The sequence below is a fragment of the Pieris rapae genome, chromosome 9 (genome assembly GCF_905147795.1).
Source record: "Pieris rapae chromosome 9, ilPieRapa1.1, whole genome shotgun sequence".
Taxonomy (NCBI): domain Eukaryota; kingdom Metazoa; phylum Arthropoda; class Insecta; order Lepidoptera; family Pieridae; genus Pieris; species Pieris rapae.
Window position 1 is genome coordinate 2,241,396 of NC_059517.1, and position 27,744 is coordinate 2,269,139.

At 32.7% G+C, this 27,744-nt stretch overlaps 1 protein-coding gene across 2 annotated transcripts in view; it reads left to right on the top strand.

The window, feature by feature from the left end:
* The window catches only part of LOC111002784 (protein TANC2), a 215,545-nt gene that overhangs the window by 33,631 nt on the left and 154,170 nt on the right, over nt 1-27,744 (top strand). For both annotated transcript variants that reach the window (XM_045629544.1, XM_045629545.1), the window contains exon 3: nt 22,721-23,251. In XM_045629544.1, the coding sequence (XP_045485500.1) occupies nt 22,795-23,251 (457 nt within the window). In that variant the 5' untranslated portion in view covers nt 22,721-22,794. The remainder of the gene's footprint in view (nt 1-22,720; nt 23,252-27,744) is intronic.

Genomic DNA, 27,744 nt, shown 5'->3' on the forward strand with positions numbered 1-27,744 from the left:
CTCCCGCGCAAACTCAATCACAGCTTCAGATTGGAATCGAATTCAATATTACGTTTGCGTTTGCTTGCAAGACATTTTAAAGATTTTTATTTATATTTCAATCATTTTGTTTATCGATAAAGTAAACTCGTAATATTATTGCCACATTCATTTCAAATGATAGGTATAATCATTGATAGCAATAACATTAAAAAAGCATTTATAGTCCAAAATCTTATTAACACTGCAATATACGTTTCATAGTGATTTGTCAAATAAGGAAGAAAAACAACATGCTTAACTTCACATTAAGTATTAGATATCCAAATACAATTCTAAAAATACTTTTAAGATAATCTGTTATGATTAAAGACACGAAAAGTCAACAAAAAACATGGACACGTGCTTTTAAATATTCATAACGTTGTTTATTTAAAGTGGCGTCCGTGGCTTAAAAAATCCAATTTGGTTTTAATGAAAAAGCTAATATTTTTTGACAATCATATATAAAAATAGTAAAAATAAAGTAATTTAAAAAGGCCAAAAGATCGATAAGGCATAATATGTTGTAAAAATGATTTTTAATATTAGAAGTTCATATAATGGAAATAATTATCTTGATTTTTTTGTAAATATTAAAAATTATATTCAGCACTTTTCACGCAAGCTGTCTCTCAAACGAAAGTTTCTATTTAGGTTTAAAGTTGTATTGTGGGTTTCTGTTTTTAAAATATAATTCGATAATTAAACATTGACGTACACAGCTGGTCGTATTCGAAAGATTAGGCACGTGTTCAAAAAGCTCTTTAAGTTTTTTTAAATATATTCGAGACGTTGATTAGTTAACGAGGTGCAATGAATCATAGTTATCTAATCCGCGCCCTCTGTGAGTTATTTTTGTCCAGTCTATTTTTGTAACGGAAACGTGTGCCATCCGCTGGGGGTCCTAGGTCATTGCGCTCGAATTATTGAAAAGATATGCGACATATTTTAATGTATATACGTTTATATACATAATATATAGTTTATATTTATTACATGGAAACAGGAACTTAAAAGACTTAAAAGTTGGTTCGGAATGGAGTTTTGAAAATTTTACGTAGTTCTTACAGTTGAAGTAAGTTTAAATGTCGTTGGTTCGTGTTTTTATGAAATTAACTAATAAAGAGCAGTATTTTCCTAGTGGTTTCCGCGTGCAAATCTCATACTTAGTTTAGTAGGTTAAAACCCCAGCTGTGCACTTTTTACTTTATGTCTATGTGCACATTTAAAATTCGAACGTTAAAAAAAGTATTGTGAGCAAAAAAGTGACGTGTATCAGTGTCAGACACAAGACTGATCGTCTTCTTGCCTTTTGGATTTACTAATGATAACTAACACGTACACTAATCTGAAGTAGAGTAATCGGCGTAGTACCGCTGTTTCATTTTAAATTTCTGTAAGAATGTCATCCCTTCTTTAATCCTCCCTAAATGTATTGACCTTATATAAAACTCTTCTCCTAAAAAGAAAGAGTTCGAATTTCGTGGCAGTAATAATTACAATTTGCCTTTTAAATTAATTGTTGAAACGTTATTATTTTAAATTGACGTATATTAATAATAATCTTTCCTGATTCAAATTACTATTATTTTCAATTTTCAAGATTGCAACGTCACCCAAAATCTTTTTTGAAACCATTGACTGTGGTGAGGGGATGTGACAGGCGATTTTCGAGTTCTTTGTAAAGCTAGTCAAGTGGCATTCGGCCGCTCTTAAAACACTCAGCCTGTTTTATTTTCTTTATCCATCTAAAAATGCTTTGAAGCCACTTCACATTTCATATCGCGTTCGCTCTTTTGTAATATCTCGGTTGAAATCATTTGAGTCCCTTTAATTATCGTGTTCTTTTTAAAAAAGGAAATTTTGTTTAATTACAAAGCTATACTTTGTAATTAAACAAAATCTATACTTTGCGTGTAAGGAACACACAAAGTATTCAAAATTAAAACTCGAATAATTTGTGCGTCCCCATTTATGCTTAAACAAATATAACAAACCTTCTTTATATACAATGTGTCGTAGATACACTTTTAATTATTTAACAGCTACTTAATGATATTAAGAATGCCGTCAAAATATATAAATAGTTGTGGTTTATTTCGAGAAACAGGGCTTTCAAACAAACTAAATAAAGATAAGATACATAAATAATGTGATGTCCCATTGTTTAGAAAATACAGTGGCGTTACGTTTTTTAAGTTTGCGCCTGAGATTTCTGATCATTTGTCAATCTAAGAGGCAACACACTCCGTCGAAAGTTTTGTTACTATATTTTCCTTCACCGTTCGAGCGAATATTAAATACGAATATAGAATAAAACTATATTTTAGCCGGGGTTTGAACCTACGACCTCAGAGATTAGAATCGCCCTTTGAAGTCACTACGAACTCACTGCTCATTGTTTTCAAAACACTATATAATATAACGCTGCCAAATTTAAAACATCTGTGAAAAGACACCTGCGTTATAAATTCAAAATGAAAATATTTTATAAAGAGTCGCGTTGCAAATAAGCTTTTCCCGGTAGAAGAATAAACAGAATGCCAATTTCCTAACAACTTAATCATTTTTACATCATTTTTGCTTGAACAAGTTGATTTTTAATGTTATTTATTCCCGGCACAGCCGAGGAAATTATGCGAAGGAAGCCCCGCTCGTGATGGAGGGACTGTCACAGGCATTACTACGACGAATCACTTTTAACACCACTACTGTTGATTTTAAACTGATTTTATATTTTGCATTTTTAAATTTAGAACGAATGTATGTTAATTTATTTATTAACGCTTCGTTGTATACAGAACTATAACACAGTTGATATAATTAAATGAAAAGGACTGGCGGCGCTTTCGAGCGATCTCTTTCATCCAGAAAAGATATAGGGAGAAATTATTATTATATAATAAGCGATTCTTAAGGCAATTTCTGCCGCGCACCAGCACGATGTGGAACCAGCTGCCCACTGAAGTATTTCCGAACCAATTCGTCTGAGGGTCCTTCAAGATAAGAGCGTACCGATTCTTAAAAGGCCGGCAGCGCGCTTGCGAGCCTTCCGGCAGTACAAGTGTCCATGGGTGGCGGTAACACTTAACATCAAGTGAGCCTCCTGCCCGTCTGCCTCCTGTAACATAAAAAAAAACTACAAAACAAATGGAACAAAATATACGTTTACAGTGATACAAGAGGACAATATAAAAAATAAGAAGCTAAGAGGAGTTTTTTTTATTGTATTGTACGTACCTAGTACGTACATATGTGGAGAATATGTTTTCTCCTTTAAAAATATATTTAACATTATTAATGTTTACTTTCACGTCGCCCCTGTATATAAATAAGACATTCGTACCTTTAGAAAATCCCTTAACTTTACGATTTCTGCGAATCAGTGTCGTCTCCCTTCTTAACAAATTCAATTTTTTTAATTCTCACATGATTCTTCTTCATGAGGTGCCTAGGTCAGCTGTCAATATCCGAAATCAATCCTTGTTTCTTGCCGATCTTACCAATCGTACCAATGACTTAAACCCCCTCCACTCTCGAATGTTTTGCCCATTCTTATGTTATGGATACGTCGATACTGCGATAAATCAATACTAAAACACTTCTACAAACGACTTTTTATACTAAAAACTTGTAACAAGACAAGTCTATAAGTTCGAGTTCTCATAGTAGTAGTGCGAACGTCTTCGCCGCAAGACGGGTATTATCAGCGCAAATAATTTCCTATTACAGCCACACACTAAGCTGTCTTTCCAATTTTCTAAAATAAACATTCGCCGGTTTGAATCCCTGTAAGTGACACTGATGTATTTGAAGTTTCAACGTTCTTGGAAAAATAGTGTGGGTTTACAGTTATAATGTGCTTTTTAGAAGCTTAGCTTAGCTGTGGAAAATGGAAAAACTGCATTGTATTGTATAATGGATGATCTTACAAATGGCATATTACAATAGAATGTTTTTATTAGATTAGACTGAAAAAATTTTCACAGTTTGGTGTTTTATAAACCAATTGCCACTCCAATATTGGGTGAACTTTAAATTAAGTAAACACTTAGTTAATTACAATTAAAGTATGCGCAATAATATAATGTCCATATAAATTATAAAACTATTCCAATGTCTCGCATACTGTATAAGAAACTGTATAATTCTTGCATGGACTAGAAGTGTTTCCTCAACGCTTTTGTGTTGTGCCCCACCTTAGACTTTCTAAAATTCTTATACATCCCTGTAACATTATTACTAGCACCTCACATGGCGCAGATCCGGACTGGCCTCGGGGCTTTTGGACACTATTTACACAGACTCAAACTGAAGACAAGCCCCACGTGCGTCTGTGACGACAAAACCGACCACACGGTGGTTCATCTACTTGTTGACTGTGCGACCTTTGAAAGGGCCAAGTGCGATCTAGAGTTCAAGACTGATATGAGGGTATCCCGGGATGAGATTTCCGACATGTTGCTTGATCGCAGTTGGAAAAAATCTGCGGCAAGATTGTCAGGCATGTCACTGACAAAAATAAGCACTTACTATGCTTATATTGCTGAAACCCAGTATAATATATATAAATATTAGTTTTAGTTACGTCACCTAACCTAAATAATAAAATCTTAGATATTATAACAAAAACATATTCACTTTAACGAAGAAATTACTAAAAACATTTTTCAAATCAATAAAAAACTGAAATTCAAATTCCGAATAACTTAAAAAATCAAACTACACTAGGCTACAGTTTATTCTGTTTAATGCACAAATCTCTATTATCATACATATGAAGAAAATTACTACAGTTTCACTGCTGCGTTTTATTAAATTAAACCTGTATGTTGATTTTATTTAAAATATTTGGTTAGCCTTTGGCTGTTAGAGGTCGCTCTAGACAACATAACGTACGTACGTACTCCGTAATGTGCCTTAAACAATGTAAAACAAATTAATATTTACATTGAAATATATATTTTGTATCATTTTCAATATAAAATTAATCATAGTACTTATTAGTGAAGAGAAAATGCTTGTTCGACTATTTATTTTTCTACTTAAAACTTAAAAAGAATTGAAAGGAAAACTTACTGTAGTTACAAAACTCAATTTAAGTCATAATAGTCTTCTGGTTTCATCATGGAGAATATAAGAAATGTATAATTTATCCTAATAATGTAGATAGTAATCCTTAATAATTATGTATATATTGAAGTTCTTATGTAATACTATAATCTTCTTCTACTAGTTCTTATGTACTATATCTATAGAATATGTTCCTATCTATCTCTTTTAAACTACATGACAATTGTGATAACAATACCAATTATCTGCGGCTACAATGGCATAACGACATAGTACCTTGTATTTCACTAACGAAGTGTTTTGTAGCGATGAGTATGTACCCATCAATGTTAACCACTATGGACCTTTGGCCCGGAGCAGTAGTCTGGATGAATATTTTATTAAGATGGAGAAACAATATGCCACCCTCTAAAAATATACACAAACACGCACATATGCGTAAACACATACAAACTCACAGAAACACAAATATTATATTTTAAAAGGGTAGGCCGTTCACATCGAATTCTTTGTTAATACATTTGGTTTTGTAATTTTTATAAAAGCTGTCAGCAACCTAAATAAAAAGAAAAGGTAACAAATATATTATTGGGCGCACAAAGCTGCCAATGCCCAATTAGTACAATATAATATACAGATTAACAGCTCGTCTGCCTTCGCACGGGTAGACATTTTTTTTTTTAATTTTTTGTAGATATGTTCTTTAATATTGAATAACAGTTTTTTTAATTCTATGATCAATAGTTTTAGCAGCGCATGCGATGAAAGATATTGTATAAGCATTTTTACACCTATGGCAACATTATTTTAGTTTCAGTATAGTGCCTAATTTTTTTCTTGCAATAGCTTATTAGTGATGTAGTATTCAAATGGTCAAAGAATTTGTTACATTTTACTTCGCGCCAATTCGTTACAAACATACTTACATATAAATCTTTCCTCTTTATGATATTAGTATCGATAATAATTGATTAAAAATTTCGAAATTGCAAAAAAAATAATAATAAATTAAACATTTGTCGTATTTTCCCTCTTTCCCCAGAACAGTATAATACTACTGTATAATAATGATTTGCACTTTATACGATTAAATTATAAATTAAAACCTGTTTTATCCGAGTAAATAAAGAAGTTGGTCCGGCACACGCTGTACAATTATTTCAATTAAGGAATTTTCCAATCAATTATCAAGCAATTTAATTCAAAGTGTATCACACTCTTACTACCTTTAGAAGTTTAGCAAAAGGTTTTCAATTGAAATGGAGCAGAGAAAACGATTAGAAATCAACCAATCGGATCACTTCATTTGAATGAACTCGAAACGATGTTTCATGGGTTTATTTTTAAACATGGAATTCTAAATTGGTGAGCTTGCATCGGTTACTGACATTCAATTTCCATTTCAATAATTTGTCACGACGTTCACAAATCGAATTGACATGCTATTGGTGTGTTATCTGTATTTTGTATTAGAAGCATTCATTATGTAGTTCTTTGACGTCCGTATGTGTACATTGTATTACCCATATGAAAAATTTAACTTTGACTTATTCTAGAATAATTGACCATTTGGCTTTGCTACACACTTCAGATGTCCCTTTTTTTATTTAGCCCTTAGAAGCTCTGTAAGACTTAAAAGTTAGAACGCGCTAATTACAACCTCTCGCGTTTACCTCTACATACACTGGTAGCAATATAAACTGTGTATATATGTTTGTATAAAAACATAGAAGTTCTATATAACCTACCCGAAGGCTCTTTGAATATGGAACCTCAAAAGGCGAGAAAACAAGTTTAAAAACAAAATTACGTCGTAAGATCAACTCGAATTAAGTCAAAAAATGACGATAATGATAACCTGTACATTGTGTTTTAGGCAATTTGCCTTGCGGAAAAATGATTCAAAAAAAGAGCGTACAGAAAACCCTGAAAGATCGGCGACACACCTGCTAGCCCATGGCGTTGCAAGTGTGCAGGTGGTTATCATCTTATTCAATAAGATCTACTTGCTTGATTACCTCTAAAAGGGAGTCTAGAGCAAGATGGTATGTTACTAATCTAGTTTGAAGTCTTGTAACCCCTTAATGGGGCATACATTTTTGAATCCATTTCATTTACATTGATGAGATAGGGCTGTATAAACGTTTCTAAACGATTTTTGCCAAATTTCTCACTATTGTCAACGTAGAAGCAAGTTTAAAAATAAATCAGTGGAGCTACATCCTCTTAAGGTCTTGGCCTCAGATTTCTCAATCTGTTTCATGATCATTTATAATCTAATAGGCAAGTAGGTGATCAGCCTCTAGGGCCTGACACACGTCGTCGACTTTTTGGGTCGAAGACATGTCGGTTTCCTTACGATGTTTTCCTTCACCGTTCGAGAAATGTTGAATACACATCGAAAGAAAGCTCATTGGTGCACAGCCGGGGATCGAACCTACGGCCTCAGGTATGAGAATCGCATGCTGAAGCCACTAGGCGACTCAAGCAAGATTAGATATACAAAAAATTGCAAGCCGGGAACCGATACCAAAAGCTTTGGTCTAAAGATAATATTATATACGAATTCTTAGCCACAGTTCAAAACCTGTATTAAGCCAGTTCCAAATTGAAATTGAAGTTATCTAGAAATATTAATAAATCTTATTCCTGTTGCCGTCTCGTACCGGATAAAGCTGACAATACGTGCTTCAATAATACAACTTACATCCCCTTCCGGCACAACTAGCCGAATGTCGGTGCACAATTTGCTACGATGAAGGATTAGTTGAATCTCATTTGTACACGAATTGGGAATAAAATAAAATATAGATAATAATTATTATGTTTATGTAAATATTTTTGAGGGATGAAGTCTGTTTATATGATGATATCATTACTTAACTTTGTGTGTCAGTCTAATATAAAAACGGAATTTAATAATTATATACGACTTAATTAACTACAATAAAAATACCTTAACGGACGCGGTCGATTTGACAAATGCTTAGATGATTTTTTATTATAATTTTTTTTACTTTCGTTTTATATGTATAAACGTATACGAAAGCCAACTAAAATGGTTTAAAATATATAATAACCTAAAAAGAACATACAAAAATTTGTATACTGATAAAATAGCAATTTAATAAAATAGATTTATTTAAAGGACAAAACTACTAATTGATTCTAGGTTATAAAAGCACTCCGAAGAGCTTTCATAAAAATCAATTCACAAATGAAAAATCGTAAAAGCTTTATTTAAATAAACGGCTTATTGGATTAATCAATTGAAATGCCTCTCGCTATTTAATTATAAATAATGAAAATACATCTGTACATAATATATTCATTTTCGTATGAATAATTTAATCTTTTCAACTGTTGCTTTAATTAAAATTGAATTTATACTCTACGGCCATCTACTACCGTAGCAGTCACTGTTTAATGATATATACATATATTTACTGTCCGTTTTCTTTGTTGTCAATGTGTTTTTCATGTATTCCTTCAAAATGTACGTATCGTATTTGTACTTAAAACCAGAACTCATACGAAAGCACTGAAAAGAATATGACGATTAAGAAATATTTGGACACGACTTAAAAATACGTGGTTAATCATACAAGAAAAGTGGCAAGAAGAAAGAGTCTTGGCTGAAGAATCAATGGTTGGGTCAAAGCTCCAAGTCATTGTTCAGAAGCGCGGCATCCGAAACTAAAGTTTCCATGATGCCAACCTTCTAAAGGAGAGCACGCCATGAGTTTCTTAAAAGGTCTGCTACGCACTTCCGAGCCATCTAGCAGTGTGAGTGATAGTGTTCATGGTGGTATCAATAAACATTGATTAAGCCTGGTGTTCATTATGATCAGTCTTTCCGGCTCTCTTTGCCTCATCTGCAACTATATCCCAGATTGGCTTGGGACGGCCACGCTTTCCTTACTGGTTCCAATCAAGCGCCTGTCATATGAATTTCCACTTGCGTCACAGCTGGCTAATCGTCGTTTCTCGGCAGCGCTCCCAAGTTGCTAAGTAAATAACTTCTAGGGGCCAGGATACGTCAAAGCGGTAATAAACAATATCCTACTTTAACTTTAAAACGCTGTTAGCTATAATCATTCAACATACAGCATTTAAAATATAACATACATCTCTAATATAGTTTCAAGTTTCAATTACATCGTATTATGTTTACATAACCCAATTCACACATGAAATCTAAATTGTTCGCGCATACCGAGCCTAACGGGATCTTTGAATAGGGTTAAGGAATTCTGTTGAAAATCTTGTGTTTTTATAGGAATGTTACTTACGAGGATAGTAGCACGTTGCCGCTCAAGCCACAGGGAAATATTTACCGACATTGTTGGGACTATGCGACGTTGCTCATAATAGGCCATCTACTACCGTAGCAGTCACTGTTTAATGATATATACATATATTTACTGTCCGTTTTCTTTGTTGTCAATGTGTTTTTCATGTATTCCTTCAAAATGTACGTATCGTATTTGTACTTAAAACCAGAACTCATACGAAAGCACTGAAAAGAATATGACGATTAAGAAATATTTGGACACGACTTAAAAATACGTGGTTAATCATACAAGAAAAGTGGCAAGAAGAAAGAGTCTTGGCTGAAGAATCAATGGTTGGGTCAAAGCTCCAAGTCATTGTTCAGAAGCGCGGCATCCGAAACTAAAGTTTCCATGATGCCAACCTTCTAAAGGAGAGCACGCCATGAGTTTCTTAAAAGGTCTGCTACGCACTTCCGAGCCATCTAGCAGTGTGAGTGATAGTGTTCATGGTGGTATCAATAAACATTGATTAAGCCTGGTGTTCATTATGATCAGTCTTTCCGGCTCTCTTTGCCTCATCTGCAACTATATCCCAGATTGGCTTGGGACGGCCACGCTTTCCTTACTGGTTCCAATCAAGCGCCTGTCATATGAATTTCCACTTGCGTCACAGCTGGCTAATCGTCGTTTCTCGGCAGCGCTCCCAAGTTGCTAAGTAAATAACTTCTAGGGGCCAGGATACGTCAAAGCGGTAATAAACAATATCCTACTTTAACTTTAAAACGCTGTTAGCTATAATCATTCAACATACAGCATTTAAAATATAACATACATCTCTAATATAGTTTCAAGTTTCAATTACATCGTATTATGTTTACATAACCCAATTCACACATGAAATCTAAATTGTTCGCGCATACCGAGCCTAACGGGATCTTTGAATAGGGTTAAGGAATTCTGTTGAAAATCTTGTGTTTTTATAGGAATGTTACTTACGAGGATAGTAGCACGTTGCCGCTCAAGCCACAGGGAAATATTTACCGACATTGTTGGGACTATGCGACGTTGCTCATAATAGGAGCGGGAGCGGAGGCGACGTTAAACATAATACCAATTCTATACATATCTACAGTATCACGGTCTATTTTACGTTTTACTTTCGAAAATTATTTTACGATAATTCAAAAAATTTATTCTCAGTTAATATAACAAATATGATTTATGAATAAAATATATAAAGAAAAAGTGTACATTATTAATAAAAAATAAAGTAAATTGTTAATAATTATAAAAGTGAGCTACCGTTTTACATGAATTATAAACATTAACCAAATCAATATATACAAGATTAACATATACTTATTATATATAAGTAGTTATTAATAATCTTATATATAATAAGTATATATTATATATAATTAATTAATTTAACTCATACTAAATGCGGGCTGCGGCACGCACACATGTATAAATAATATCGAAAAATCGCTACCTCTCAGCTCACACACCGAAACCCGCTCCCGCTTTATAAAAATCACTACCCAAAATCAACTTAAGTTGAAGCAATAAGCGTTGTTGAACAACCTTTGTCACGACGCGGCCCAAATTTCCTTCATCGCAGAATAAGGTCTAAATTAATGTTTAGGTTCCTGAAATTATTTTACCTTACCTGAAGCATTGTATAGACAATATGTGGTAATTAATCATTTGTTATGTGTTCTACTAGTACTATATACAGGTATGCCTTGTTTGTAGTACACAAATATGTTTTTACTACGAGAACTTATCGCACATAGAGCCTGGTATGGCAGCCATGGCTATAGATGCAACTTATTCAAAGTCAAAATCATTATATTATTTAGGTAAAATAATAATTGTACACTGCTAGTTCAATCAAGGGCGGAAGAACGGACGAGAAGAACTGGCAATAAACCCTCCGCCAGTCTTTTTAATCGCCAAGTTTTTATTTTTAACCGTCTATGAAGACAAAAGAACGACGAAGTCAGATCAGTAGCTGGTCACTTAAATTACGTGATAATACTTTTGCAGTCAAAATTTCTATAGCTAGTTTTACATAGACGAGTTATATACTAATCGGAACCATACTACGTACCAGCACAAGTTATAAAAGTTACTTGCCATAAAGAACAAACAATAAATCCGTATTTTAGTGAGAAAAATTTCGTAGCTTGCTCAGAAACTGTATTTTAGCAAAATCTTGATTTATCTCGCGAGGCTAAAAGCCTGCGGTTTCGAATAAATAATAAAACCTGAGATATACATAGCGGGTAAAACAAAAACTAAATTGATTGAATTAATTATTATTTTTATATTGTAATAGATCAGATTAAGTAACACGCCATTGAGATAATCAATCACAAATTTATTGATAATCAAACGAAGACTAAAAAGTAGGTTACAAATCTACACTTATGTATTACATAATATACTAATTATTTTATTTATCTACCTACCTACCTACTTTTGCGTAAAAAATTTTGTTGATTGTTTTTCTTTAAAATGGGCCTACATGCAATTCTGACTACAGAAAAAAAGTACGAAATTCCACGTACATGATTAATTACACCTTTTATTTATCTCAGTGTATCTCAGGACTGTATATACGTAAATCTTCATAAGGAGTAACGCGTTGTTTCTACTATTAACTGATTTTGTGGTTAGATCCATTGGATTAAGAAAATTCACTGAAAACAATGTAATACAATATTATAGTAGGGTGTAAATGTTCAGAGTTTAGACAACAAGAATTACTGAGAACTTTTTCATAATTGTTAGTTAACTCTAATAATAATTGCTTAATTTTTTAGAGAACTCTAATCGACGTCCGCCGTTCCACAACTGTGCGTTTTCAGTTTCCACCTTGTGGAACTAGCTGCCCACTGAAGTATTTCCGAACCAATTCGACTTAGGGTCCTTCAAGAAAAAAGCGTACCAATTCTTAAAAGGCTGGCAACGCACTCGCGAGCCCTCTGCCATTGTGTGTCCATGGGCGTCGGTATCACTTAACATCGGGTGAGCCTCTTGCCGGTTTGCCCCCTGTTCTATTAAAAAAAATACTTATATGTGATAATAAAGTTATAATCTCTAAATGGGTACATGTACAAGTTATTATGTATGAAAATGTACTACTACTTAAAATGAATAAACACTTTTTTATATATTTAAACGTTCGCGGTAGGCGTTTCAGTCACAAGCTCTGAGCTTTGAAGGCTTTTACGTTAGGTAAACTAAACTGCGCCAAAATGTAGCCAAATAGGTGAATTCATGAGGTCGTTGTAGAATTAGCGATCACGCTGAAACCATGTTAGGATCACAATATAAATCAAGCGTCACTGCATTTGTCCCAAAATTGCGGCCGCTTTCAGTAAAACGTTAAAATATGACACTGTTGTAGCACTTAGCTACACCACAGTGTTCAGTGATATAGAGATGAAATATTATTCACCGATATTCCAAAGTAGATTATATATTTTAAATAAAACACTACGTTAGTTAACGTTCCTTTAAATAATAATAATAATCAATGGCGCTACAAACTCTTTAGATCTTGGCCTCAGATTTCTGAATCTGTTTCATGATCATTTTTAAATCTAATTGGCAAGTAGATTTAAAATAGCGTACCAATTCTTTAAAGGCCGGCAACGCACTCGCGAGCCCTCTGGCATTGAGAGTGTCCATTTTGTGAAAGATTTTTTAACATCGGTCCAGTACTTTTGGAGCCATTTCGTTGCAAACATACAAATCATTCCTTTTTATAATATTAGTATAGATAATCAATTATCCCAGTGATCAAAAGTAATTTTCCATATATTATTTTTACTATGACCAGTGTTAAACCATGCAATCATTAAGACTATATAAGAATTACTGATTATTGTTTTTATTAAAAGTTATATATACTTAATGATGCTTATGTTAAAGACTTACAGCAAAATTTTTGGTTTTTGCGTTATATCAGAAAACATAGAGTATTGTTTGCGTTACTGTCGTGCGGAGGCTATGTTTGAACAAATGTGTGTGACATCGTGGCCTGAATTATGTGAAGACAGCTGACAGCAATTTAGTGCTTCTAGCAATATTCTATTCAGATTACTATGCATTGATTGCTTTGCCATATTCGTAAAGTAATATTCAGTATTTCACAACGCGTCTTAGTTCGAACTAACTAAACATACAATGGTGATTGACGAGGTGATTTACGAATTAAGTTTTATAAATACATAAGATTAGAAATTGGCAAAAAAACTCCTTTAAAAGCTGTCAACGCACTGACAATAATAATAATATCAGAAAGTTAGATTATATTGAATTAGGATTTCTAATAATAATTAATATTGTTTTTTGGTACAAATTTGATTTTCGAATAACAAAGAAGAAACATACAAAATCGAATTTTATGTTTCTGGAGGCAGATGCATGTATGCCTAAAACTCAAACGAAAAGAAAAATACTGCCTGGTCGAAGGCTCCAGTGGCTAAGTTCTAAAAGTTGTAAATATCCTTTGGGCGTGGAGAAAATTCGTTAGCCCAATTCAGGGTATGAACCCATCGTACTAAATATTTCATATATTACAAGGAATATTGAAATTCTTAACCCAAATCATACTCTTCTAATCCTAAAATATCCGCAGAAACCTACAAAGGCTTTCCAACTGGTACAATTCCAGAATAAACCTTAGTCAAAGAAGGATTTCGTTTGGTAAGAAAATAGGTAAGCCTTCGGCAGCCGATGACAAATTGCAGTCATGTTGCACTCACAGAATTGAAATACGTATTCTCATAGGGTAACCATGATTTATTGTATAATAGGATAACAGTTTTCGAAATTCAGTATACTGTATACTTTTATAGATTCAATTGGATACGGCAGAATCTGTTCTGCGTCCGTGTCATTAGTATTTTTTTCAGGTACGCAAACAAATCTTCTGCCTACCAATTAATGAATCAATAATATTGCCGATATAAATTATCCTACATTCAAAGTTTTTTTTATACATGTGTCTTTACTGAGACATCATGGAACTAACCTAAATTACTAAAATAGGATAAACATTCAAAGTAGTATCACAGATAAAAAAAACAAAAGAAAACTCATACGTAATCCAGTAAATGACAAGTGAAAATCACTCATTAACAACGGTGGTGTCTATATGTATGTTAAACTAAATGTAACCAACCAGGAGCAAACAGAACCGACCGTCGTTTCGTATTATGTTACAGTTAACCTTCATATTTTCTAAACATATGGAAAAAATATATCCACCCTAATCCAAGAAATACGCGAAATAAGTACAGGCAATGAAAGCACATGCATAATAACATAGCAGAGCTATATTTTACTGCATGTAGATTGTAAGCCGGATTTGTTATTTCGCGTTCCCTATTTCTTGCCTTCTTTACGTATTGCCCCACTTCCTAAATAAATATGTGATGGGTCGTAAAATTAAATATGAAGCTTCTATATTAACATTCGTTTGATTTTCTATTGTAATGAATTAGTTCAAGATGGCATTAGAAACATGCTCATTGGTGTAATTATTAAAGCAACGACAAAACTTGTCGATTTAAAAAAAACTTAAAGTATGAACAGTTCTTTTGGTATGTTTAGGCCCTCAGAGAACTGGCAGTATATTATTGACTATCAAATTTGTAAATTTTGATATCTTTATAAATAATGATATTTAGATTTTTATTGACATGCACAGACGACATGGCATGGGCGGACATATTTTTGCCTGTCTTGATAATTTTTGTTAAGCAGAATTCATTGAAAGCCGCAATCCTCCAAATATTTTTATTTCTGCTGCTTATCATTGCTTAATATAATATTCGTAAATTGAAAGAAAAAGATGATAGGTTGGGTCGCAATTCCTTAGCGTTTAAAATTACACTAAAAATTCAAAATTAAAAAATCATTTATTCATATAAGTAACATAATGTACACTTATGAACGTAAAAAAAATAAACATTAAATGCACAAAAACAAAAACAAACAGTTCTCAAATGAACGGCATAGAATAGAAGAGAAGAACTGGTAATAAACTGTCCGCCACTCTTTTTAACAGCCAAGTTTTTTCTTTTACACATCGTTTGAGGAGCTGCAACCATCACACCATGTTTCATATGACATCTTGAGTAAATCACTACTAATTCAAGACCCTCAATATTGAATCACCAAAAAGTTCTTATATTTATATTTATATATGAGCAATTAAGCATCATATTCTTCACGTCGATTGGCGAGAGAAAACATATAACATTATCCACGTTTGTAACGATAAATTCTCTGTAATTGCACACTGTATATTCATTACCGAATCGTGGAATTTTCATATTTATACTCTTTTATCGCAGAAACCCATGCATGTAATATATCCGTCATTAAATTGTGTATCTAACATAATTCATTTTTAAGTGTATTAAAACGATATTTATACACGGAATTTTACGTACAAAAACATATGTTAAATTTGTGCTGAAAACGATGTTTTTAAAACGTGAATTGTACAGCGGTTTTATGATTTAAATACAATATTTTATTATGGTTTCATATTTATTAAGCAAAATGTTTTAGGATCAGATAAAAATTTAACTTAACATCGTTTTAGAGAGTTTATTACCAGTTCATCAGTACCTCTTCAGTTCTACGTCCTTGATTTGAGAACTGGCAGTAAATGTAAAATTAGAAGCATTTAGTGAATTTTCTTTTTTGACGTTCATAAGTGTACATTAGGTTATCTAAATGAATAAATGATTTTGAATTGAATTTAATTTAAAACTGTAAACACGTATAATCATAGTAACAAGACAATTACTATGAAAATAGTGAATATTATTTAAGCTAAAATATCTTAAACAAGAAACAATGTAAAAAACTCAAATTCTTCGGAAATATTTTTTTATTTCATTCACAAACCCTTGAGTTCAATGTCTCCATAGTAATATCTCAAATTGAAATATTCCGAATTAATCTGTATAGATTTATTCAGTCCGCACCGTTTTTGATTAAATTTTTTCGAGCCACGCTTTCTTGGTGAGAGCTGCTAAGTGCTTCTTCATTATTCATCGTTCATGTACTTAAATATTGAATTCATTTTCGTTATTGTGTACATTTGGGAAAAAAATGAGGCGCTTTTTTGAGACGGGTCGAGATTGAAGCTTGATGAAGTAAGGGAATGCTTTCGCACCCACAATGTACAAAAAAGGTTATAAATTCCTCATTCAGTATACTGTGTGACTGTCAGATTCTCTGTTTTCCTTTTTATTCCGAACCTTTTCATATATTAGTAACTCAATTGAAAAAAACAATGGCTTGCGGATTGTTATTTCGATAGGAATAAAAATGAAATTATGTTTAGAATATACACACATCTCAAATTATATTATATAAATCAATACATTGCGAGATCAATACACAGAGAAAACCGGGTAGACAGAGACTGAGTTGGTAGGATGAAGTTGTCTAGGATCTCGGAATATGGGATTGAAGTTGAACGAAAGAAGCACGATATAGATTGCTATGGCGAAATAAACTCGGGGATACTAATGTCCACCAGGACACATCACTGTATGATGATGATTATAGTCGTTTGTATAAAAAATTTATAATATGAAATCACCCATCTAATGGTTTTTATGTAAGATTAAAAAGTATAATCATATTGTCTTAGTGAGTCCATACCAGTTCCTTTCTTTTGTTCAAACTCAGGGGAGGGTATGTCAAATTGTCAATCTCCAACTTATCGATCGGCTTGATTCTCTCTCTACGCAGAGACATTCTCTATATGCGTATTCTACAAAGAGTAGTAAGGTGAGTATTCTGATAAGTTTTTTGAGAGGATCCCTCCTGCCTTTTCAACACAGTACGAGCCAATTCAGCATCACCTCGATGACTCTACCCTATTCTATAAGAAATACAACAGTTTATAATGATATTTAGCCAGGAAAAGTTTCGAAATTTTCAGTAACGTTATAATATTTAATTATAGTAGTCGATTAGTATTAATAGACTACAAGCCCATTGGATAAATTATCCTGTGAAATGCACTAACATGAATAACGCTTAGAAGGCTGTTACGTGTATACGGCTTTACGGTGTATACACTATACACCGTAAAGTACGTACACACGTACGGCTTTGTATAGATGATTAAAAATAAATGTCAAGAAACCTAGTGCCGTACTAAACTAGTGGTACCAAAAGACAGTGCAATTTTTTAATTCGCCGATAATTGCAGAAGCAATTTAGATTTTACCTTTGTAGAACAATTCAGCGATTCCTAATTTATCGCGAAAACTTAACGCCATTTATATTCAACAATAAGTCGAAGTCCACAAGTTTTAGAACTTCATTATTTGGTTTGTTCATAATTTATGGATCCACCCCTTTACGGTAGATTACGAAATTCTCACTGTTTTTGTATATTAGAAATGCGTCTAACTTTCATTTAATTTAATTTAATTTTATGTTTAATATTAAATCCAAATGATGCTTTTTGATTTTTTTCGTTTTTGCAATAATTAAACACATATATAATAACAATACGATCGGGTTACTCGATTGCATTGTTATTATATATGTTAATTGTGGTGGCTACGCTTTATTAAGTAAGTATATGACTTAATCACACATATTTTCACAAGTATCTGATTGTCCTGATTGCCCTAATTATAATATTTGTACAGTTTGACATCGTATCTTATTTCGTCCATGCATTGCGCAGAGGCGATAAGAACTTGGAGAAACTGACCGTGGTTGGTAACACAGAAGGCAAAAGATCACGTGGCCGTTTACCAACCAGTATACTGTACACTGTTTAAGAGACACACTCGACTGAAACCGGTGGAAACAGATTGTCTACTCCAGACGTTTTCTTGCTGACATGAGCTGCTGAAAGAGAGAGAATGTTTCCAAGTTATAACTTTTATAATCCTCAAGCATCAGTTAATATATGCATTCCATTTAATTTGCACTATTAGTTCAATTCAATTTCAAAAAATCTTTATTTCGCTGTACAAAAATTTTGTTGTACATATACAGAGTTCATTATTCTTATAATGTAACAAACTTAAAAGATTAAACACATTTTTAAAGCGCCTTTAAACTTATAAAATAGGTAAAACTAAACTTGTGATGTTTCGAAAGGTTAACTAATTTAACTATGACGTAAACTACCTGGGAACTTTGCAATCTTTAGATTAGATTTGCATTTTGATATACCTAGATGATTGGTGTGCACTATTAATTAGGTGTATCATGATATCATGAATGCCTTTAACTATTAATTTTTCTAATACGACCTGACGTTCAGCGTTTTAAAGTAAGCATGGTCCCAAATCGACAATAAGGACAGTATAATGACAGCGATATTACTGTTGATAGCACAATTCATTAACCTAATGGATTACAAAAGTGACTCCTTTCTATACGCAGTTGGCCTAATAAGTGTGAGATTTTCATCTCTGAGGTCGTCAAGAACACCGGCTGTGCACCAATGGACTTCATGTCTATGTGTGCATTGAACATTTGCTCGAACAATAAAGGAAAACATCGTGAGGAAACCGGCATGCCACATACCTCAAAAATTCGACGGCGTGTGTCAGGTCACCTAGGCTATTACAAAAAAAAGATCACTGAGACACAGAAATCTGAAACCTAAATCGTTATTGCGTCACTGATACGGTTTACTATATAAATAAAAGAAGAATGGAAGAAAATATAAATAAATACAAGATATATAATAAATGAGTACAAACGTAAAAAAAAGGTAATACTTACAAATTTACTTTATAATTCGTTAACTGAATTTAATTTACTTAATTTCAAATTGAGAAATATTAAATATCTTATAACTTAATTAATACGCGATGCGGTATCCTCACCGACAGTTTCAAATTTAAATTAGAATTGCTACATTCAAAGTTATACACTAAGGTCCATATAAAATCCCCACATTGGAATGTTCTAGGGAAATTACAACCTCTGCAGAGTAGAGCATTGGTTAAGCTTAACAATACTTTATTAGTACAGTAATTATCTACAGTTCATACTCGTAAAAAACATCGTAATGTTAGAGATTTTTTTTTCGAGACTTATTTTTTTATTAATGACCCGTGACATATATATAATTTTTTTTAATTTTTACTCCACTGCCATCGTGTCCAGGGACTTTATATATCTCAATTTTTTTTTTCAACAAACAACAATAAATACATTTTACGTGTGTATTTACATAGTTTAAAACAATGCACCAAACATTGAGCGCCAAATATTACTTGATTTACACTGAAAATGAAGAACTCTTTGGTAACCTAATAGAGTATATTGCATTCATTTGTCAATTGCTTTTGTGAATTGGCGGCTTATCTAAAACTCTTGTTACACCTAACGCCAGACAGTTTTAAGTCAATGATTTATTATGACTTTAATATTAGAAATTGATATAGGGAATTTGGCTAACTTTGTTACTAATCATATTATGTTGTCACGAAATACTATAAAGAACAGCAGTGTTAGCCGACTTTGCACCAATGGACTTTGTTTTTATATGCGCATTTAACATTCGCTCGAACGGTGAAGAAACCGTGACGAAATCGGTTTGCCTTACACTCCAAAAAGTGGGTGTGGCAGGCAGAGGCTAATCACCTACTCGCCTATTAGATTGATTGATGATATTACAAACGATCATGAAACAGATACAGTAATCTGGGGTACATATCTAATATGGTGCCACTGATTTTTTTTATTATTCCAAATTCTATTAAGATTTTCGTACAATACAATTTGTCCAAATCTAATTAACAGTTGACATATTCTCAAAAACTAACGCTTATTGCAAGCAAAGATAAAAATCACTTTTTCAGAGAGTTCTAAATGTGGACTGACAAATTTCTCATGTATTTTGAAGTAATTCACTCTCTTATAAAAACTAAATCGGTCTGATTGTACCGTAACTAATGTACTCATTTATCACTTCATCATAGCGCAAACACATTTTGCCAGAACGAAATGACAAAATATACTTACAACAAAAATATTATTTAAAAACTGTAATCGGATTGATTTATTTTTGTCATTACCATTATCATACAGTGTTTCCTTTACTCTGTCCAATTGCAACTAGGTATAGTAAAAACTTTGAGCGCAATCCCACGGCAGTTGTCGTCAGCCAATTTGGTATTGTGCCTTCGTTTGCAGGTTTTTCGGGAAAACTCAGTTGATGAGCCTTTGTTACCCTTTATGGCGGTTGTTGCGGCTTTTCGCGTACACTTTGCTCCACATGGTTTAGAAATATCAATGTTAGACTTGTGTGAGTACAAAATGTTTACAAGGCAGTTTTATAGTTTAAGCAAAATTTTATTATTATATCTCCTCGACATTACTGTTGTCGTTGTCATAAAATATTGCGGAAATTAATTTAATATAAATAATTATAATTTTGTGTTTAAATAGAAACTTATTTATTAAAGCGATTTTAAATAATACCAAATTATTATTAATGCGAAGTTACAGTTTTTACGTTGAAATAAATACAAATATAACTCAAACAAAATAGTCATTTAGAAGTACCGGCATATAATTTTTTTACATAACCGGTAATAAAAAAAATTTAGCTAATAGTCTAGTTTAAGAAATATATTATTTTTAATATTGTTTATAATAGCCACACATATTTAGTTGGCTATATAAAATTTGAATTTACATAAAAATACCAATGGCTACGACAACAGGCTTTGGCTACGCATTTATGTTAAAAAGGTCAGCCTTTACCAAGTTTTACTGTAAAGTGTTAAATGGGTACATATAATTATATACACAGCCTCAAATCACACACTGCTCCCAAATCCACCAACAAACGTAAACCATATATATGGGCTGGAACTTAGTTACATTAGCATAGCAATTATCAAGAATCAAGTTTTCGGTTCCCCAGCAAAAGTGTCGTCTCAAACTTATGAGGGCATCTTATACGAAATAGTTGTTGTGTTACGGCCTCAATTAAGGTCTTAGCGGTGTAATAAAGGCTCTCGAGGCATTAAATTATAATTGCTTCCTGAATATGAGCTTTGTGTTAACGACTTGTACAAAGTGACAAATGACGTAGTTACTGTTCTCCGTAGGAAAACAAAATTATATTTTTACGTTTTACTGTGTGGGTTATAGACGGTTATAGACGCTTATAGATTTTTAAATTTCCATTTACTACCAGTTCGAAAGTTAAGGTATATACTATCAATACAATAGTAATAGAATAATCAATCAACAACCTATCAACCTATCCGTTGCATTGCTTACTTTGTAAATAATACTTTGTGTTGTATAATTTTTTATTGTTGTTTTCCTTTTGTAAATGTTTGAAGCTTTTTGTAAATATAATATTATTTATGTATTTCATATTTGGCTGTATTTTTACCGAATTGTTTGTTATTATATTATATTATTATTTGTGTTTGCTGTAGGATTACGAAATAAATAGATGAACATAAACGTGTTCAAGTAGTATACATTTTTACTAGTAAGTGAATGCATGGACCAATAAAGTAGTAAGATTGTCGCTATACATGAATAATGTCAGGTATTATTATATTTTTTAATAACATAAAATACAATAAGTGGTTTGTCTGTAATCTGAAAAGGCTAAACTGAAACCATTGTTAAACTGTTAGAATCCTGATACTTAAAAATATGATATAAATAATATTCAAATAATATATGAATATAATATTTACCAAGCGATCTAATAATCTAATAGGTCAAACGGGTAGAAGGCGTATTAATGCTAAATGGCCTGTGGCGAATTCATTTCCGCTGTATTTACGAACGTCCAAGACAATATCCGATAACATATTTTTCTCGACTTCTTCTGGTTCTTAGAAATTACGCTCCTTAGTTTTACTACGATATTTAATATTAGAAATATATTTATAGACATAAACCTCCTTGGTACCTCATTTTTTACATTTATAATAAAGGACTGTTGTAGATCCCTTTAATTTCATTATAACAGATTTTGACTGTAGCAGGACAATGTTTGTAGGTCTACCTGTAACATATTTAGAAGAAAAACCTTTTGTTACTTTATTTTCCACTAGTGACTTATAATATTTATTATTATATTTTTAATGTCACGAAAATAAGTGTTGTAAAAAATCAACCATTGCAACAATAAAAACTATGTTGAGCGCCATCTACCGAATTATAACAAAACTATCTCCTTACTGTGACTCTAAAAGAAATTGTCCTCTGTCCCCTTATTTAGTTTATAATATGCTGGATAGATAGCGCTATTTCAGTAGAAGTTTCAATTCTAAAAGAATGTTTCCTTGTTTCAGATACATCAACGCTTCCCCAAACGAACGAATAATTCCAAACGCTTAGTCATTTTGTAGTTCCTATTTAGATTAAAATGTATAACTCAAGTGAGTTCCTGCATAGCGCCGGTGTGAGCCGGCATATGCAGGCTACTGGTGAGGCACCTTCGCAGAAAACCAGCATGAAGCGGCGTTCTTGCGAAGTTCCTTTGGGTGATATTTCATCCAATAACTTTAAAGTATCATTAGGCGATATAACAAATATTGACAATAATTATGATTGTCGGTCACTTCGGTCTGTCAAGTCTGAAGACGCTAGACTACGGTACTACAGACCAATAGATAGTCGGAGTGTTAAGAACTTCAGATCATCCTTAGCTGATATTTCTACTCTGTCACGGCCCCCTAGTTATGACCAACTGTCCCGGCGATCCCTTGTGGAAGGCCCTGAAGGGCTAGGCATGACGTCTAGCATCGAGGGAGTTCTCTGGTCCGATGAAGAGGAGACGGAGTATTTCTACCACGAGAACATCACATCAGCCTGGAATCAAGGTAAGCACGTTTAGATTGAAAGTTGTTTTTTAATTTCACATTATTTAAATCTGGGATAAGTATGAAAACGCAAAAAAATATAGATCTATTACACAAACAACAATTTTTTATTTTTAATCAATAATTCTTAAATTAATTTGTTCTCGCTGGAAAAGAACGAAACTGAATTATTATAAACTATGAAGTAATTATAATTTATTTTAAAAAAAAGTATTTTTTTTTAATTATTATTTCAATGACATCCACATAAATAAAAGCTAGAGATTAACCGAGGTTTTATAGACTTTCAATATAACTGGATATGTGATAACATTAGCTTGTTAAATGAAGAATATCTAGGCTTATAGTTGTGTAGGTCTTCTTGATTGGCTTCTTTTTATATTGCTTAATCATTTTAAATACACTAAAGTACAGATTTTTAGATCTTGCATTTGCGGTCACTTAGTTAAGGAGTGTGTAGGCAATTAAACACAATCAGTGGTAAATATTTTATTGCGCCCGAAGAACGAGGTTTGCTACCAATTATAAAAAAAATACAATGATTATCGGCGAAGAAGACGGAAGGTGTAAGGCCGAGAGAAAAAGTAAATCATCAAACAAGACTTATTTTAGAATTAGCCTGCCCAGCACTAGTTCCAGGCCCTTTTATCAAGTATTGCTAACTATACGCTACGCAGTTACAATACTAAATTAATAACGCTTTTACTATTTAAGACCCCTTCATCACCCAATACAAGGCAAATCCAATTATTCGAGATTCCTCGTTCTAAGACCAACTATTTACGGAACTCGGTTATGTATCGCATACCTACAGATTACAACATAAATTACCAGCAAATCGATATATTTAATGTGACTAAAAAATTCTTAAAAAAATATTTTAAAAAATTCAGGTAACTTTTACCAATAATGGCTTTGTTTGTTGTTTCATGTTGAATATATGTTTTGATTTACCGATCTCGATTCTGTGCTTTGTAAAACTGTTATGTTATGTTTCTGTTTATATGTGTATTCCGTTTTGGCTTTTGTGTGTAATGTAATTGTTTGGTTATTGTTTAATGTATTAGCTGTAGGAATACTTAAATAAATAAAATAAAATAAAATAAATAAAAAATACAACCAGTACGAAACATTACAACAAACAGAGAAAAACACTACACCTACCATATAAATAATATTTTTATGTTGACTATATTGATCGTAAATTACAATCATATTGAAGTTAGTAATAATTCATTGAAACGCCTCCTTTCAAATACTTTAAAATTTGTATTATTCATTTCGTACACTATTATTACATTTAATTATTATCGTATACAATTCATTATTTAATAACACTATGTAATCACAATTTGACTGACTAAACCAGTAAAAAAACTCCATATAGCCACACCTATATTTTTATTTAAAAATTAATTAAGTAAGAAGATTTATCGACTTCAAGTAATTATCCACTTTAGATAAAGACACTTTTTCACTTAACGGCTCAGCATTACTTATATTGCGAATGCTGATAAGCCAATTTTGATAAAACTTTGATTGATTTTATTAAATTTCGCCACGGAACGGTGGCTCCATGATTAATTTCCCGTTAAGGCTTTAAGGCTTATTATTTGTTTATTAACCGACTGCTGATTTCGTTTTCGTATAACAAATTTATCTTTCGGGAAAAAATTATCATAGTTTTTTAGTATTTCAAATAACCGTTTGGCGCACCCCTGTACGACAATGGGGCTGCATATTGCGCCTTTTAAAAATATACAGCACACTATATAACGTAAGTTCGGGTAATATTTTAAGCGGTAGTCAAAAACATGAACAAATTACAATTTAAAATAAAAATGTTTTTATGAAATTATTTTGATTTATAAAAGTAAAAACAGAATCATTAAAATATAAGGTTTAAACTTTACTTGAGAGTGAGAGAAAAAATGAAATTAAAATTTTTAAAAGCAATGGCTGTTTGTCTTGATCCAGTTCCAACCGAAACTCCTTGCGCGGTGACCATCACTTATCCATCGAGATTCATCTTAAATCAATAGTACATTTTTTTTTAATAATAGATAATCTAGTGCCTGATCGATGCTTTTTTTTAATTATCAATATGGCGGCCACAGGTAGCTTTTTTCCAAATGGAAAAACCCAACAGTTAATTGTTTATTAAAAAATTGAAATTAATTCAAATCGTCTGGGCTTTGAAATAAAATCTATTACATAAATCGAAATTCTTTTAATATTAAGGTTATGTGTTAATTTTTGAGTCTAACAAATTATATGAAGTACATTAAATATGAAAAAAATCTACATAGTACATACATATGTATTTTATATGGTATGGGGGATTGGTCTAGTACTGAGCTACCTGTGACCTTCGGTGTGCCGCAGGGCAGCGTCCTGGGACCCACACTGTTCCTTATTTATATAAATGAACTGTGTGGGATGGACCTTAGAAATGGAAAAATTGTAGCCTTTGCTGATGACGCCGCCTTGTTGTTCCATGGTCAGGATTGGTCTGAGGCCTTTCAACATGCTCAGATAGGTTTGAATTTAGTTTCTGATTGGCTATTTAGAAGTTCCCTGGCCCTTAACTCTGATAAAACCAAATTCATAACCTTCGAAATTACGAAGCGTAAAATCCCTTCTAATCTTGAACTTGTGTCACATGCTGGATCATGTTTAACCAAAGTGCAATGCGGATGTCCAAAACTTACCTCCACAAGTACCTTGAAATACTTAGGTGTCATGCTAGATAGCAATCTGAATTTTCAAGCTCATATTGATCTATTGACCGGTAGAATTAGAAAATTGATTTATATATTCAAAATTTTGAGGCACATTGCTAATCACACATTAATAAAAACCGTCTACTTATCACTATGTCAATCCATTCTGGGCTATTGTATATCTTCATGGGGTGGCTCCGCAAAAACACAACTTCTGAAGGTAGAAAGAGCTCAAAGAGCTATTCTCAAGGTAAGCGCTTTCCTTCCGTTCATGTATCCCACGGCAGAGACTTACAAACATTGGAAGGTTCTCACTGTTCGTCAAATCTTCATTCTTGCCACAATACTACGCAAACACTCACTTCTCAAATATGACCCACACCTCAATGATAATAAGCGTAGAAAAAATGCACTGTGCCATACAAAACCCTTTCGCACAAGCTTTGCTCAAAAATTCTTCTGTTTTTTGGGTGATTACTTATATAACAAGGTAAACACTTCTCTCTCCATATATCCCCTAACAAAAAATGAGTGCAAGAAGACGGTTACACTGTGGCTATTGGACTTAAACTATGAGGTTACCGAGAAAATGCTTATCATAACTAAATAGTTGAGCATAAAGTTTAACACAAATTTTATGTAAATTTTAGTTAATAATTATTTGGAGTATGATTGTGCAATATTTTTACGTCAATTATTCAGAACACACACATACACAGACACACATACACAAACACACACATACACAAACACACACGCATACACCATGTGGTTTCCTTATAATTAATATAATTGTCTATTCTTTACATATAATCATTTTTTCGATCCGAAGTGGTGGAGGCCTGATGACCTGTAACACAGGTGCACAACCTTTAGCAGGCATCAGTCTCACTTAAGCAATAGCAGTGATCCAAATAAGAATGACAATTATTGTATATGTTTTTATATGTTTTTGTTTTTGTGAGAAAATAAATAAATATTATTAAATATTATTATTATTATATGTATATACTAGCTACTAAATTGATTAACATTAAAAAAACTGTTAGGACATATCTACCCGTAGATCTTTATTTATACCTAAATAAATAAATAATACATTCTCAATATTTTATTATTGAGAATAAAATATTAGTTTCATTGAAATACATAACAAGCAAATAAAATGTATACAATATGTATAGAGACTATGAGTTAGCCCTGATCGTATTTACAGATATTATATCATTTCCTCCGCTCTAACCTGATAAATGATAATAATGAACTGACACTGCAGTCCTTGCTCTAGGAGGTTTCGTCATAGACAAAGTGGAACAGATATTGTTTTGTATTTAACAATCCAGTGGCGTTGAGACATGCCTCTGGGATGAAAGTCAGACTTGCAGAAGCTTCTTTTTTTGAAACGAGGTAAAAATGAGCTTACGCAGGCAAGTTGTATGTATGTATGTCGAGCTTGACGCGGGGATTGTGTGGCTGGATCTAATCTCAAAGCCGGCAGATATTCAGAAGGATAGCAGGACCTTACCCACTTAAAACACCTCAGCCCTTCACACGCCCTTAAGACGGTCCCTCAGAGTTCACCAGGGCCTTCTCCCAAAGGGACTCCGGACTCGGACTATATTGAACTCAAACAGGACTTGCGGTTCCGGGCCATTTATTTTGTTGAATTTCGTATTTCTGAAACTAAAAGCAAAGTAAAAGCTCAAACAAAAATCTCTTTCCAAATAATAATTGAAAGAACCTTATACATGCATCTATCGAGCCAGCGCC